Source organism: Thermobia domestica, chromosome 4, assembly GCF_964235325.1.
Source record: "Thermobia domestica chromosome 4, izTheDome1.hap1.1, whole genome shotgun sequence".
Taxonomy (NCBI): domain Eukaryota; kingdom Metazoa; phylum Arthropoda; class Insecta; order Zygentoma; family Lepismatidae; genus Thermobia; species Thermobia domestica.
This window is the reverse complement of record NC_137457.1, coordinates 219762501-219779497: the sequence shown is the minus strand read 5'-3', so window position 1 is coordinate 219779497 and position 16997 is coordinate 219762501. Positions and strand designations below refer to the sequence as shown.

Below are 16997 nucleotides of genomic sequence, written 5' to 3'. Positions count from 1 at the left end.
GTAATTGTGTTAATACTGCCACTTCGAATTTCATCCAAATGATGAAAAATTGTATAAGTAATTCACGTATTAACTGTAAAAATAAAAAATAAGTAGTAAATATCACAAAATAAAACCATGGATAACAAAAGGATTAGTCAACTCTATAAGAGAAAGAGATAGATTAAGCCATTTTTTTGCTTTTGGTGTATTTGCTGATGATTTTAAGACTGCTGTAATAAAATCTATATATGAAAAAAGGCTCAAAGGCTGATCCTAATAGCTATAGACTTATATCAATCCTCAGAAACTGTTAGAAAATTGTATAAAGAGAAGACTAGTTAATTTTCTTGAACAAAATAAATTCTTTTCTTCAAATCAATATGTATTTCAAAACGGTAAAAGTACATCAGATGCGGTATACAATTTAACAGAGATTGTTTGTAAAAATGTTGATAAAGCTGAAAAAAATAATTGCAGTTTTCCTAGATCTAGCTAAAGCATTCGACACAATGTTACACAAAACTCTTTTAAATAAACTAGAAACATGTGAAATAAGGAGTATATCGCTATCTTGGTTTAGCAGTTATTTGAAAGACAGAAAACGCCGTCCAAATAGGTAATTTTCAAATCAATTATCCATATGTAAAACAAGGAGTCCCACAAGGAACTGCATTAGGTCCAATATTATTTTTAATTTATATAAATGATTTGTGTAATTTAAAAATGGATGGGCATATACAATCATTTGTTGATGACACCTCTCTTATATTTACTGGTAAAACATAAACAGATGTATTCAAGAAAACTGAAGCAGAAATGAAGAAAGTAAAACAATGGCTTGATAATCATCAGTAAGTATTACATGTCGAGAAAAACAGGTATATAACGTTTTCGCCAACTTTAACAGCACAGCCGGAAAACATGTCACTAGAATTGCATTATTGTCAAAATACTGAAAAATGTAACTGTAGTCCTCTTATTAGTGAAACTAAAGTAAAATACTTAGGTATATTTATTGATAAGCATCTAAAATGGTCTTCTCACATTACACATATCGCCACAATACTAAGAAAATTGTTATATAAATTTGTTCAATTACGAAACTGTATATTATGCTCTTGTAAATAGTGTATTTACATATGGCATATTAATTTGGGGTGCTGCTTACCCTATTCATTTAAAACCTTTGATTGTTCAGCAAAATAATATTGCAAGGATATATTTAAAAAGATACTTGAAAGTAGACTAGATAGAATCTATGACCAATTTTAAGTGTTACCACTTTCAAAATTATATTTGCAGAAGGTATTAATATATGCTAAAAAGAATAGTAACAAATGGGACGTAATAAAACATATGTATATAACCAGAAATATGACAAACAAAAATTTAGAAATTAAAGCAACGAGTAAATCTATAACTCAATATAAAACATATTATAGAGCTCCGAAGATCTATAACGAACTCCCACTCCGAATGAAAGAGGAAAGTAATTATAAAGTATATAAAAGGTTAATTTTACAGTGGTTAAAAGAATCAAAAAGTATTTTTTTTAATGTTAGCTAAAAGTGAGGATTATAAACCTCATATGTTAAAGTAAGAAAATAAATAAATAAGACACGAGAATCAGGCTCACACACAGGCATTTGCTGATGTGAGCCATTTTCTATCTTTTCTTCATTCTTTGCATAAGAAATACAAAAATTTTCGCAATATAGAAATAAGTGCATTGAATTAATCTGCCCGACACCGGAAGATAGACATGACTTCTGGAAAACCGTAGTCTGAATAACTCTATTAATAAAGGGAATCTAGGGAGTCCGATTTCCTTTAGAGAAGTAATAGCATTTACAAGTAGGAAATTTGACTTGTTAATTTCTGTAGCAGTTAATTTTTCCTTATAGTTTTATTTTATTCCATTAATATTTTGTATATTGTTATTTTTATAATTTAGTATGTTTATGTATATTCTTTAATATATTGGATACTTCCAATATATCACATTTAAAAAAAAATACTTTTATATTAGGCATTAGTTTGTTCGAATTGGCACGACTTTAAAAATTTGTTATACATAATAGTAATAATATATTTTCTACTTTTAAGTGCTTTATTATTATTATTATTATTATTATTATTATTATTATTATTATTATTATTATTATTATTATTATTATTATTATTATTATTATTGACTGCTATTTTTAACCCTTTTATTGATTTTGTACTTTTAGTGTCTCTTTTGAAGTCGGTTCATATTTTTAAATATAGTTTTAATTGGCTGCTTTTTAGTGCGTTTTTAAGTCGATTGTATCACTTTAATGAATGCGAATGGTTATGAAACTAAACGTATTTGTTCTCCCCCACCGGGTAACGTACCGGGAACCACATATATCAAAGTACCACACACTAACCACTAGACCAACGAAGAAAGCTAGTGGAAGTTAGAGACTAACGTGGAAATAAGATTTTACATAGATTGCAATGTTAGCTTCAAATCGATCCTTCAAACTACTATACCCTTTGATCTCTCCCGCTCAGATTTCGTATTTTTGCTAATCTTAGTACTTTACGAATATATATATATATATATATATATATATATATATATATATATATATATATATATATATATATATATATATATATATATATATATATATATATATATACACCTAGGTATAAGAGGGTGCGGGAAAAGTCTCAGAACGGTCCAATATGTCGCGAAATATACAGATCAGCAAAACAAAACAAATAAACACGTGTTAAATAGTTTTGAAAAAACTATCCAATGATACCAGATGCAAGCCCCTAACCACACTCCCTTCGGGGATACGAGGGTAACTTTAAAATTTTAAATTGGAACCCCCGTTTTCTATTGTACATTTGGATTCTCCAAAAAAAGTTACAGTGATTTGACCCAAAATTGAAAACAGTGCCATCACGGATGGCTCTGGAATCGACACACAAAAAATGGTGAAGTACCAACACCTTATGAAAATGTAAAATGCCGGTCCCGTACTCTGTGGCCATACGATTAACATATTGGACTGCGAATTCAGAGCTCCTGCGTTCGATCCCCGCTTAAGATAACCTTTTTCTTTTGTCACTTCCCCAAATTAATTCCATACGTTTTAACTTCAGTTAGTACTTTGCTCAAGTTACATACAATACAAATTTCGATAATTGTTTCGCAAACTAGCTTTATGAAGAGGTTCTTGGTAACAGAGTTATTAATGTTGGAGTTCATAGGGTTATTTACAACAAAAATAAACCATCTTTTTCACCATTTGTATTTTCGTGGAAGTTAGTAAATTATGGACAAATACATTATTTTTATCCAAGTTAAAATGCATGAATTCATTATTTGGTTACAAAAATTACACATAAAAAATCTTACTCTGCACGGAAATCGAATTCAAGATCTCTGATTCCGCAGTAGAGTATGCTAACCGTATGGCTAGAGAATATCGGACTGACAATTCCAATTTTCATAATGTTTTGGTGGTCCCCTTTTCTCCTTTTCTTGTGTGCCGATTCAAGTGCCATCCGTGAAGGCACTGTTTCAATTTTGGGTCAAATAAATATCTGTCACTTTTTCTGGAGAATCCAAGTGTGCAATAAGAAATGGGGGTTCCTATTTAAAGGGGCTGGAGATAGGACGTTACGTTTGGTATCTTTGGATAATGCATCAGTAATATCTTCAAGAGGAATGAGTGGAAGTGCATCTGCTCTCCTAACCTATTTCCTAATATCATTTTCAGCCTTGTAAAGTGGAGCCAATCCAATATCTTGTACCTTTCTCCATATAGATTAGGTAAAATGAAACAAACGAATGCGTAATGTCGCTTGCTGGAATGTTTCTGTTGTAGCATTTATTGTCGCTTGCTCAAAGTCAGTCACACATGATTGCACACGAAACTAGAAACAACAATCATCAGCATTTTTCTTGGACGTAAAACTGAAAGATTTCATTTCATTTCATTTCATTTGCTAAAGCATGGGTGTGTACAATAACTGACTTTTGTTTTGAAATAAGAAGAAAAGGAGTGGGTAAAGTGTCCAAAATACTCTCTAACGAATAACTATGAAAACAGACCTGGATAATTTTTAAATGCTCCATCCATCAATATCTTCTCGTTCACTTTACAGAAATTCCCTTCCGCATTACAGTGTGCTGATATACCAGCCGTCTTTACTTTCTCAAAATTTATAAAATAATTTGTTTGTTACTTACAATGTGTATCTATATGTGATTACAATATTACGATGGAATCAATTTCTCAACATGTTATCGACTTACTTCTGGTGCATTACCGACTTACCACAAACTTATATAAAAACTAAAATATATCATTCTGCGAAACAGGAACACGCATTGGATTATTTTTCTGCTCTTCGAAACATGGCAACGCTGAGCGTAAAAAAACAGTTTGAACACCTTTCTGCAAAACAAGAACACACGTATTTCGCGATATATTAGACTTTTCTGGGACTTTATCCACACCTGTTCTGGGACTGTTCTGGGACTTTATATATATAATGTTTAGATCACCCTTGTTGGGTGAGAACGTTTACTTGTAAGACCTTACAGTATTTCAGACATTAAACTTTCTCGCATAATAGGCACCTTAAACATTGTTTTTTTGACACACTGCAACGCTTGTTTGATTATTTATAATAAATATCTATTCCTAATAGGAATAAGTGTGTATTTCCAATTTCCATTAACGAAAGTATTGGCATTCTCGAAATATGCAAGAAAAACATGATTTATCAGGTAGTTTTCTGGGTAGGTGAGTAGTTAATGTTATGGTTTCATCACCGAAAGATTCTTTGTTCAAAACCCGTCTCCGAAAGCTGTGATTCTTTTAAATTCTTCATTCTCCATCTGTTAAGATTTCTCTCTTACTGTGCAATCATATGATGCTTGAAAGAAAGGGTTCTCCATCTTAATTCGCCAACTGCGGGTGCGATGCTCACAGATTTTATTGAGAACCTATGATTTTTATTATGCTTCAGAAAGTCACAATTTTCCGCACAGTATGGATCATTTGTATATCTAATTGCAGACTTGTATACGTGAATGTATCCCCATATTTGAGTCTCTCTCTCTCTCTCTCTCTCTCTCTCTCTCTCTCTCTCTCTCTTAATATCGACTGTCACGAACTCACATGGTCTGGAATTAAATGTCCGACTCTTGAAACTAGATGTAAGCCTCTACCAATTGGCTATCGTGACTCTCTATAGATTTGTTTATAAGAAAACTGTGAGTATTTAGAAACTTTAAACGAAAACATGGACAGAAAAGTCAGTAAAACAGTCGCTTTTGTTCTGGAAATTCGATCTCTAAGATGCTTCTCCTCACATTGAGCGACCAATCACAGAAAAGCTGCATGATATTCTGGCAAAAGTTGAGCAAATCCGGCATATAAACAGTCATGACATCGTCAAAGAACTAAATATCGTTCTCAAGTATTAGATCATTTGGATTGGAGAAAGCTGGATGGAAAGTTCTCTTACCCCTCGCTTGTACGCAACCCTCCTTACTCTGTTGAATCTCTGGTTGCAGTATATTTTAGTAGTATTTCTCAGGCGTTGCAGGCATTACTTGATTATTTAAGGGGGGATGTCCTTCTTTTGGGTCAAAGTTTTATATATTTTGAGTTATATGTTGTTTCTTTCAATATATGATACTTGTAGAATATTTTCTGTAAGTTTGGAGTGTGTATGTCTCCGGTAACCTTGTCAAAACTTTATTTATATGCAGATATGTGTTAAAAATTTTTCCGTTTCTTTTTGATACACATCTTATTTCAATCCAATTTACTTGGATGTTGAATATTTTTAACTTTATTACCAAGCTGTGTGCGTTTTTTTTTTAGTGTTTCCTATAGCCATTCTTTATCTGTAAAATTTTTCATCATTATTAGTATATTTTATGTCATTAGGAGTAATTAATATTACGTAATACATAAAGTCACACATTGAGTTCACGTGCGAGTTCAATAACAAACAATGAAATTAATTACTTACTAGTATACTGTGACAAGGCAATAAGAGAGAATATAAATAACCTACGAGGTGTGAAAAAGGCAGTATGGGTTATATTCTTCCATAAGTTCTCAAGTGACGAAAATCCAATGCACATGTTGCGTCCAAGGGGCAAAGAATCATGGTATGGATACAACAGAGACAAGAAACTGGAGGAGTGTGCATAGTCACAGACACTCCCTATCAGTTGCAGTGACGAATACGATAAAGTCTACTTTTAGAGCACTTGCAGATCCAAAATTTCAGAAAAACGTCCACATGGTAAAAAACAGAATCCAAATGAAGGCTTTAATTCTTCGATCTAGCAACGCTGCCCCGAAACAGCTTTCGCAGGTTCAAAAGTTCTACAAATATCAGTGTATGATGCTGCTTTATGTTTCAACAATGTATAGGAAGTGTATGTGATCTCGTCTCCATTCAATATTAACGAATTTTATGAGGAACTATCATCAACAAATGTATCTTCATAAACATACAGAAAGCGAACATACGGAAAGGCTGAAGAAACAATAAAAAAGTTAAAGACGAAAAATGTGATTTTCGGTTTCGATTATGATTGCTATTTTATTTCAAGGAGGTATAGACTAGGGATGGCAAGAAAGTTGCGGTTCCATTGGAACCAGGTATTGTAGTTCCGGTTTTTAGAACTGGTTCCGGTACCGGTTCCAAACCTGGATCCGAAAACCCAGATCGGAACCGGATCTTCTAGAACCAGATCCATTCAGAATCGAAAACCGGACCCACAAGCAACCCGTTCCGGCTATCCCTAGTGAAAACAAAAAATGGCTAAGTTTTTTCTGTAGCTGTAATTTTGCCTTTGCATTGCAATGTATTTAAAATTTGCAGGGAATTGAAATTGTTCGTAGACACATTTTTGTGATAATTTTTCATCGGAAATACTTCTATACACACAGGAAAAGTAAAAGTTACTTCAGTAGTGAAAGCTGGAATGACTCCGAGAAATTTATGTTGAGTAGTGATTTTGTATTAGGAAATACACCATTTGTTTCAGAACTCATTTGCGAAAAATCAAATCAGTTGTAGCTTATACACACAAAAAGTGCCTTTTCGATTACGTTCACACGTTCCTCCTTACGAGACGACATCGTACATAAATTCAGAACCGGTTCTGGAAACGGATCTCAGGAACCGGTTTCAGACCTGGATCCGAAAACCCGGTTCCGCAAACGATTCCAAACCCAGATCCGAAAACCGGTTCCACCTTGAACGGGTTCTGGTCATCCCTTGTATAGACCGTTTCCATTTCTGGTCTTCAATGGTGCAATGTCAATATTAAGTGTTTGAAGTTTTTATCCTATATCTAAAGTTGTCCTTATGATATATTAAGCACTAGATCTTTTAGACATACAAGTTCATATTAATTAAAACCTAATTCTTCCTACAAAAAAAAACTCCTGCATTGTTCTTCTATGCAAGAACATCACCGGCAATTCTCCTAACAGAAAAAGGCAAGATTATTCTCATGTTACAAATAATAGACTGATTTTGTTTATTTCTTTCAAGATAATTCGGGACATGAGAAGGCCGTCCGGCCAGTATATGACTCGAGGGAGGTGGAAAGTAAGCATAGCTCAAGTTTTCATAAACGCTGTGGCTCTTCTGGCAATTGGAGGAGGAATTGCTGCCTATTTTCGTGGTAAGTATCTACAATTCTATACTCAATCCAATATTAGCAATCATATTAAAATATAGCTATTAATAATAATACAGAAGTATATATGGAAGAGCTGGGCTAATTGATATATCTTTTCGTTCAGATTTTTTACATTTTCTAATTTGGCAAATAAAACTAAGCTAGGGTTTAATGAAAAGCTTGGTGTACTTCAAAGCCATTTGCTGCTTCTTAATTGATATTTAACAATTTAACTCGATATATTATTTTTATGATTAAATGCAAGGTATTCTACTTTTAGAATGATAGAGGGTTATAACGTGCTGTTTGAAACCTCCATCATTAGGCCACTGATTGTTTAGACCAGGACAAGAGGGGTGTATTATGAGACTAGACATTAAACATTACTTTTAAAAATTTGCGGAAAATTAGTAATAGTATAGAAATAGCAAAGTTTTAGTAACCTAAATAGAATTTGCCTTTGTTCTACTATCTTAATTCGCGAGCCTGGAAGAGAAATACCTTTACTTATATATTCAACTAGGCATTCTATGATTCGTGAAATGAAAGCTTGTGTATATAATTGCAATATGTTATAACAATAAATATAAAAAAATCAGAAATATGAGCAATTTGTGCGAACAAGTCGAGCAAATTATAATATTTACAGCTTTAATCAATCTATTAAGCAATTCAAAGTCTTTATCAAAAAGTTTTAAAAGGACAAATTCAACTAGCAACAGCAATTCAGCTTTTAATTTTCCAATTATTAATTCAAATAACATTTAAGTCTGAATTGAATTCTAATAATGCGTAAATACAATATTTCTCTCAGTATAAAGTATATCAAACGATGAGATAATAAAATTACAATACCAAACCAAACACTCACTTAACTTAACAATCGCACCAAACCTCATTCACTTCTCTTATGGAATTTTTATAGTACGTCACTATGCAATAAATACTTTCAATAGCACAATGAAACCACTTTCGAATAAATTACAAAACTTAAATATTGAAACTTTGCTTCGTTTGGGAGCACTATATAAATCACAAATCAGTATAGAAGTATACATAATTCGATAAACGCAGAACAACAAGGCTTATATGTTGGCCAGTTCTACAATTCCCTTCGCATGGCTTCACCGTCCTTGAGACGCACATTCTAAGGTACAAAATACGTGAGGTACGTGAGGGAAGAACGCAAACTGAAAGTATTCGAGAACAAAATCCTGAGACGAATATACGGACCCGAAAGGAACGGGAATAGAGAATAGCGGAAACTTCATAATGAAGAAATGCATAATTTATATATAGTTTACCAAACATTATTAGGAGCATCTAGTCTAGGAAGCTCAGGTGGACAGTACATGTGGCCAGAATGGAAGAAAGTAGAGACACTTTCAAAGTTTTGAATGGAAATTTAATTGGACAGCGTTCATTAGGAAGACCTAGCCGCAGATAGTAGGACAATACGTGTATTATGATAGATCTCGCAGAAATAAGAATACAAAGTAGAAATTAGGTCCAGTTGGCTAAGGACAGGACTCAATGGAGAGCTTTTGTGAACGCGGCATTGAACCTCAGGGATTCATAGTTAGTTAGTTAGTTAGCACTGTGGTTCGTCACTACAAAGAAAAGACAAAAAACAAGTATGTTGGGAATACGTAAAAACTATTTAACACTGTATAAACATCTATCTCCAGCTCTGCACCGACGAGTAAAATTGTTTTGTGTATTTATATCACTAATTACGATTTAATAATAGCCTATAATACTTACATAGTATTGGTTAGTTAGAAGATGATTCTTCGTGAAATACAATAATTGGTCTATCATTAGTTAGAAGATTAAAGACTGACATGTTGACTCGTAATTCAATATACGTATGTGGTTATTTCTAAACACTAAACACACAAAATAAAATAAAATAAAATAAAATGACCTTTCTTCCCATTTTGTAGAACTTGGGTTACACTAGAACGTGCAGGAACATTTAAGAAAATGCATATGTTGGCATGTTCTGTAAATAGCGAACGCTTTAAATTATTATGTATCAATTTGCCTGTGTGTCAACTGGCTTTGCTTTCCTCTATTATACACAACATAAAACTTCAAATATATAATTGAAATTCGAGAATTAAAAGTTGATTTCTTGATTTTAGCATGGGAAGTTTAATTCGTTTTGCGGAACACGTGTTTGTTCTTCTAGACTACTGGATTTAAACCAAAATAAATTTCTTATCATTTTAAAAGTTTGTTAAGACAAAAAGAATTTTAATTAATGCTATTTATGAGTGTTGCGAAGGAAGGTGAATCTAAACCATGCACAATAAATCATTCAGAGCGAACAACTAACAATTATTTTGCTAGTTTATATACTTTCCACAAGGACCAAGGAATTTCAAATTAACAGTTAAGAAGTCATATATAACTATAATAAAATTGTATACATAATTATATACAAACATTTTAAATCTAAATAATACGAACCTTTAAGGTGTATCTCCAAATCTTTCTATTGCTGTGCCAGGTTGGCACGATATATATATATATATATATATATATATATATATATATATATATATATATATATATATATATATATATATTTCAATCTGAACAGTGAAACTCCCTTCCTTTCTTAAATAAACCAGAGAGGTTCAAAAATACTGTTCTATATAAGTAAGTCATCTGGGTATTGTTATGAAGAAAGTCAGAAATTTAAAGTATCAATTGTAGTTCATAAGGTAACGGTTATACCTAAATTTTCCTATTTCATCTTTTCCTTTTCCCCCTTCCACGGGACAGAAAAAAACAAAACAAACACTGCTGAATCAGCTTCATATGCTTGCAGTGAACGATCAAATGTACAGCGTGCTGGTTAGCTACTCTCTCTCTCTCTCTCTCTCTCTCTGGGTTGCAGGTGTTTTCTTTACTGCGCCACAGATTGAGAGTTTTTACTGCCAATCCTGATTTGCCTCTGAGTGAGGAAACTTAAATCGCTAACCTCCGCATTAACATGCTGTTCTTTGCAGGAGGAAAAATTATTCGAAATAGGAAAATTGAAAAGGGAAGAGTGAAATAAGAAAATTTCGGTATAACCTTAACCTTTAATACATTTGCTAATTAAGATAAAGCAAATAAAACATAGGAGATTATTAATCTAGTATAGAATGCTTCGCCGCTAAGGGTGAATCATATCAAAGAAATGAATTTCAGAAATTTAGTTATGAAGTCTCAATTCTAGGTGACATCGGTGAAAATTTTTGTGAGACGTAGATTAAGTCTCCTATGTTGAAAACATGTATTACCAATATAAGTAATACAAAATTTGGCTCATAAACTGTCAATTATCTGATTAACTGCAATTAATATGATATTCAAGATTTTTAGTAAACATTAAACCTTCTATTTTCTTTTTCTAGAAAGTATGGGTTACTATTGTTTTACCTCGACAAATAGACTTACTAAATTTTTGGTTCGATCAAACTGTCATTTTATGAAATACTACTTGAAATCGTATGCATTCTATCTGTATATAATATCTTGTGTTTATATTTAACATGAAATTGTACTCATATTGCAAATTGTTTTCCAGCTTACCCATCGACGATACGTTATGTCAATAAAACGACGACAATTTCTAGACTGGTTCCCGAAGAGACGAATCCTGCGCCTGGTGAGTTATAATACATTTCTAATCAATGTATTTTTGTTTTCCAGTATGAACAAAATCTTGGTAGGGAGTTCTTTTAATAGATCTGTGGAAAGTTAAAATAGGCTATATTTTTTTAAACTTTTAATTTATTTGTTAGCTTTACCTACATAATTAAAATCAAATAGCTAACTAATAATTCACTCGAATAAAAACTCAATTTTATTTAAGAGCGTTTTATTTTAGATAAGCTATATTTGAGGCGTTAAGTACACAAGGAAACCAAGCTTCGACTTTCTTAATTTGACTTGATTCCTTTGTGCTCTGAACGTCTCATTTTAAAACCACTTTGGTAGTCATTTGAAATATGTGGAAAAAAAGTTTTCAGATATTGAGTTCAACATTTCAGCACATAGTTTCGACCAAAATAACTTGACTTTGACATCTTTTACATATACGCATTTATCCTTTCAGTCACACTGCATCATATCTAGGATGATACATTTCGAGTGTTGTAAATATTTTAAATAAATGTGTTTGTCCTTGTCAATCACAATGTCATATTTCTGGTACGCTTCGTATTAGAAACAACCATTTTCAGTCACCTCTTTTTGAGAAAAGTAACTATTATGATGAATTTTCCCGAACTGTCAGTATAATGTGCAAAGGTAGCAGTTTTCAATTGAAGAGTACTTACGAGAATCTGAGCTCTCCAGTATTTCAGTATATTTTTTCAGTGCATCATAGAAGGAATTTAGGAGTATGAAAGTTTATAAGAATCATATTTATGTAGTTGTGACGTCATTTAGCTTCAAGAAACGTGACAGATATAGAACACTGTGACTGTAGTTGATATACAAACAGAAGTAAAATGTAGTGTGTTGTTTCGCTGAGAATGTTTTATTTTTTGCGTGGAAAATGGGCAGTGGTTGAAAATTATTATCCTTCTACAAGATCTAACTAGAAGAAAGTAAGTTCTGATGTAATTCTTTCAGTGATTGAAATGGCAATATATCTTATATGGATTTGTGATGAAGGTCATGAGATACAAAAATTTGAATCGGTTACAGTTAAGTTCTAGTTATTTCAATGCCTCGGACAAAGACAATTACCTGCAGCTGAAACTGTTAGATTTGATGGATTCAACAAACTACCTCTGGATTCAGATAATGATGTAAAGAACCTCGTAGCTTTACCCAGGACGCTGTAAGTAAAGATATAGTGGAAATTACTAAATGGTGTGATACATCTTTCATTGTATTAAATTCAAATTTTGTTGGAGTTGAAAACCAAGATACACGTATAATATGGGAGAAGACAAGTCAATATGTTGATGTAAATAGACCAAAAATAGTAGTGCTTCAACTCAAATATAGGAGGAGTAGACGAATTCAGTTTCTTAATTGCATTATACTGATCCTTTATTTGCCTAAGAAGTGGACATTGTGTCTGATTTCGTATGCATTTCGCATAGCCATAACAAATATTTGGTTTGATTACAGAAAATTAGGAACAGCATTGGATATCCCTGAGAAGCAAATCATGGACCTTATTCACTTTCAATAGTATGTTGGAGAAGCCATCATACTGTCTGGGAAAAAATGACAAGAAACGAGGTAGATCATTACGTGAAGAAGACAATAACAAATCACCTGTTCACCACAAGAGAGCAATTATTATTTATCCAGAAGATATACGCTTCGACGGGTTGAATAATCTATCCTACTGCATGAAACAAAAGACTCAAACAAAATGTAAGAAGAAAAATTGTGAAGGAAATACATGATATGCTCAAAGTGTAATGTGAATTATGCATAGTAAAAAATAAAAACTTCAGTTCATTTCAAAGAAAGATGAAAAATAGCATATTATAAATAAATGTAATTCAAACTGATGAAAATAAATAATAAAGGGTCATATAAAAAGTTTCAGCGGTTTTTGGTATATTTTTGAACAAAAATTTCTTTATTGAAAATCAATTTTAATCAAGTACCTATTGATTATTATTATCTATGCCTTTAGCCATTTTTCGAGTAGCTTCATAATTCCATCGGTGTAGAACTTCTGTGGTTTATCGTCGGAAAACTTGGCCAAGGGATTTTCAGCGGCGCTTCGGTCGGCCAATCTTTTACCATTAAGAGAGTTTTGCAGAGTCCGAGACAAATAGTAGTCAGACGGTGCATTTTTTTAAAATTCTATTTCAAGCGACTCATTACAGGCGATGAAAAATTGATGAAATATGAGAATATCAAACGCAAGCGATAATGGTCAAAGGCTGGTGACCTTTCACAAACGACTTCGAAGCCTGGATTGTCGGCAAACAAGGTTGAGTGTTTGGTGGTATTGGAAGGGAATTGTCCATTATGAGCAACCTGACGAAACCATCAAATCGGTCCTGCATTGTGTACAACTCGACCGTTTGAACGAAACAATCCAGAAAAAGCGATCAGAATTGACCAACAGAAAGGGAATTGTGTTTCATTATGACAATGCGTTGACACACACATCTCTGATGATTTGGAACAAATTGACGGAACTTGGTTGGGAAGTTTTTGATGCACCCCCCATATAGCCTGGACCTTGCACCGTCTGACTATCATTTGTTTTCGTCTCTGCAAAACTCTCTTAATGGTAAAAAAAATAGCCAACCGAAGCGCCGCTGAAAATCACTTGGCCAAGTTTTTCGACGATAAACCACAGAAGTTCTACACCGATGAAATTATGAAGCTACTCGAAAAATAGCAAAACGTCATTGATAATAATGGTCAATACATACTTGATTAAAATTGATTTTCAATAAAGAAGTTTTTTGTTCAAAAAGGTACCCAAACACTGCGGAAATTTTTTATATGACAGTTTATAAAGCATAACAGTATCTAATTTTATCTCATGTAAATCTGACATGGGTTATGATAGTTATGGTTCAAATTTCATGTGAATCAATCAGGGTAATGTTACCATGTTCTGTATCTAGCATGATTCAAATTTCATATCCGAGAGTATCACATTCAAGCTTCTTACATTATGTAAGTCTCAACCTACTATAAATAAGTTTTAAAAAAACACCGTTACTAAAATTAAAAGTTTATGACTGAAAGGGTTTAAAATACCTCTGGTAACATGAATACAATATGTAACAGTCTTGTTCATACAGATTTTTTGCTAAAACTGAACTTTATTCTAACCAAAACACAAAACACGGAGCGCTATGTGGTAAAGTAATCAAAACAAAGCCAGGGCAGTGAAAATTATACAGAATTTTTTTTGTTACTAAAAATTAAAGGAGAAAAACAAAAGAATGCATTTTCTCATGTAACAATCCTGTTCATACACCTATCTGAAACTCATTGCACATACTCTTACAAGGTACAAACTGCTTACTGGTAAGCATAATGCTACTCTTCCAAACTGCTCAGTAATTACAAACGAAGCTGTGCATCAGGAGCCGTCAAAATGTTTAAGAGGAAAATGTTGAGAGCTAGCGAGAAGAGAATAATTGTCCAACTTGCCTTACGCGGCAAATTATTAGGCTTACCTAAAATTGGTCTTATACTGAAGACATATCATGCTACTGTGCAGTACATTGTGAATAAGTTCAAATATAAAGGTACAACAGACACCTCGGAAAAGGAAAGAAAAACTAGTTTACGAACGGTTAAAACATTTCATCGCTAGAGAAGTGCAGAAAATCCCTCGAAAAAGTGTACCGGAAGTGCGTCTGTTGGTTAAAAAGGTGTCAAGATAGTGAGCAACCGAACCATTTGCCGTGTTTTGTGGAAAAATAACTTTCACGGTCGGATACCTCGAAAAAACCTTATATTAGTGACAAGAATTATGTCGCGAGGCTATGGATTGCACAAGATTATGTGAACAAGGCCCAAACATTTTAGAATCAGGTAAATTGGTCCGATGAACCGCAAATCAATTTATTTAGTTCAGATGGAGTGCATCTAGTGTGGCGAAAGCCTAATACCGCTAATGAAAAATGTAAGACACATAGGTGGGTCAATTATAATGTGGGCCTGTATACCCACAGTGCAACTTGAAACCTGTAGTTCATTGATAGCACAATGGACAAATGGATATATAACTACAAAATGTGAAGCAAAGTGCTGTAAAAATGGAATTGAGGAACAAGTTCATATACCAGCAAGATAATGATAGTAAGCACACGGCTAGAATTAAAAAAAGATTGCAAAGCCTGGTTAATTTGTAATGTGCCAAAGCGACTCAAACCCCTCCTCATTCAGCAGACTTCAACCCTATGGAGTTCCTGTGGGCAAATTTAAAAAAAAAAAAAAAAAAAAAAAGGTCTATACAGTCAAGGTAACTTCAAAGTAGGATCTCAAAAGCGTTATTCAAGCTCAATGGGGAGCCATCAGCTCACGAACATGTTAAAACGTCGTCAATTCTATTCAACGGCGGTGTCAAACTGTCATAAAAGCTAATGGTAGTCAACTAACATAAGTACTAAATTCAGTGGGCATGTATCCCCAAAAAGAAGCATTTTGTCCTATATATACTAGTGCATGAACAGGATTGTTACATGGGAAAGTGCATTTTTTGTTTTTCTCGTTTAAATTTTTAGTAAAAAAGAAATTTCTGTGTATTTTTCACTGTTCTGGCTTTGTGTAGGTTACTTTTACTACCTGGTGCGCTATATACTTGTATTGTTCTTTGGTTGGAATAAAGTTCTCCATTTAAGTAAAATAATCAACCTCTATGGATTATTCACACTGTAAGTGAGTGTAATTTATGTCAATACGCGTAACCATCGGTCAACAATATAATATTCACCTACCTAATAACGTGTGGAAACTTCTCGAGCACGGCAAAGTGCACCAACTCTACGGGGTAGGGACGCTACAAGTCACTATCACTAGTAACTTAGTGCGCTGAATGGATGTGCAACCACAATTTCCATCCACAATTCAGTGGTTACTGCAAATGGAGGATCATGAACACAAATGGTCCGTTCGAAGCTATCCAAAGTGTTTTAGATAGAGTTCATGCCCAGAAGCTAGGGCTCAAATCATGAGTTCCAAGGGACAAATTTTCATCAGTACAGTCACACACCATTGTTGCCCGATAACATGGCACATTGTCAACCTGGAAAATTCCATTGTTGGTAAAGCATAGAAAGTCTATAATCGACTGGAGGTCACCAAGAACCTGAACATAGTGATGGCCGGTCAACGTCTAGTTCAAGCTAATCAGAGAATCCAAACCATAACATAAACAAGCCCCAAAACATTATGGAGCTACCTCCAGCTTGGAGAGTGCCTTGTTAATAACTTAGGTACATGGCCTTATGGAATCTGATCTATATCCGAACACTGCGCGTATCGATTGGAAGCATGACTCATTTGATCGCACTGCACGGTGCCAATCATCTAAGGTCTAATCTACGTGTTCTTGAAACCATGTGAGTCGTCATTGCCGATAATATGCTGTTAATGGCGGGCGGTCTGTCTGCGGCTATGATATCCCATGGAGACCAAATTGCTTTACACTGACCTCTGGAACAAGTTGCCTACATTGATTCGTGTTGCCAGTTTACGCACTGTTGCTTGTTTGTCCAGATTCGCGGGTTACGGCCATTCAGCATATGTGGACGGCTGCTGTGTTGTCACTGATGGTTCGTAATGCTCTAATTTGATGCTCATG

At 33.6% G+C, this 16997-nt stretch overlaps 1 protein-coding gene across 1 annotated transcript in view; it reads left to right on the top strand.

Annotated features, from left to right (window-relative positions):
* LOC145683870 (atrial natriuretic peptide-converting enzyme-like) overlaps positions 1-16997 on the top strand; it is a 211254-nt gene that overhangs the window by 25404 nt on the left and 168853 nt on the right. The window contains exons 3-4 of the mRNA XM_081755494.1: positions 7561-7693; positions 11274-11354. Coding sequence (XP_081611620.1) covers positions 7561-7693; positions 11274-11354 — 214 coding nt within the window. The remainder of the gene's footprint in view (positions 1-7560; positions 7694-11273; positions 11355-16997) is intronic.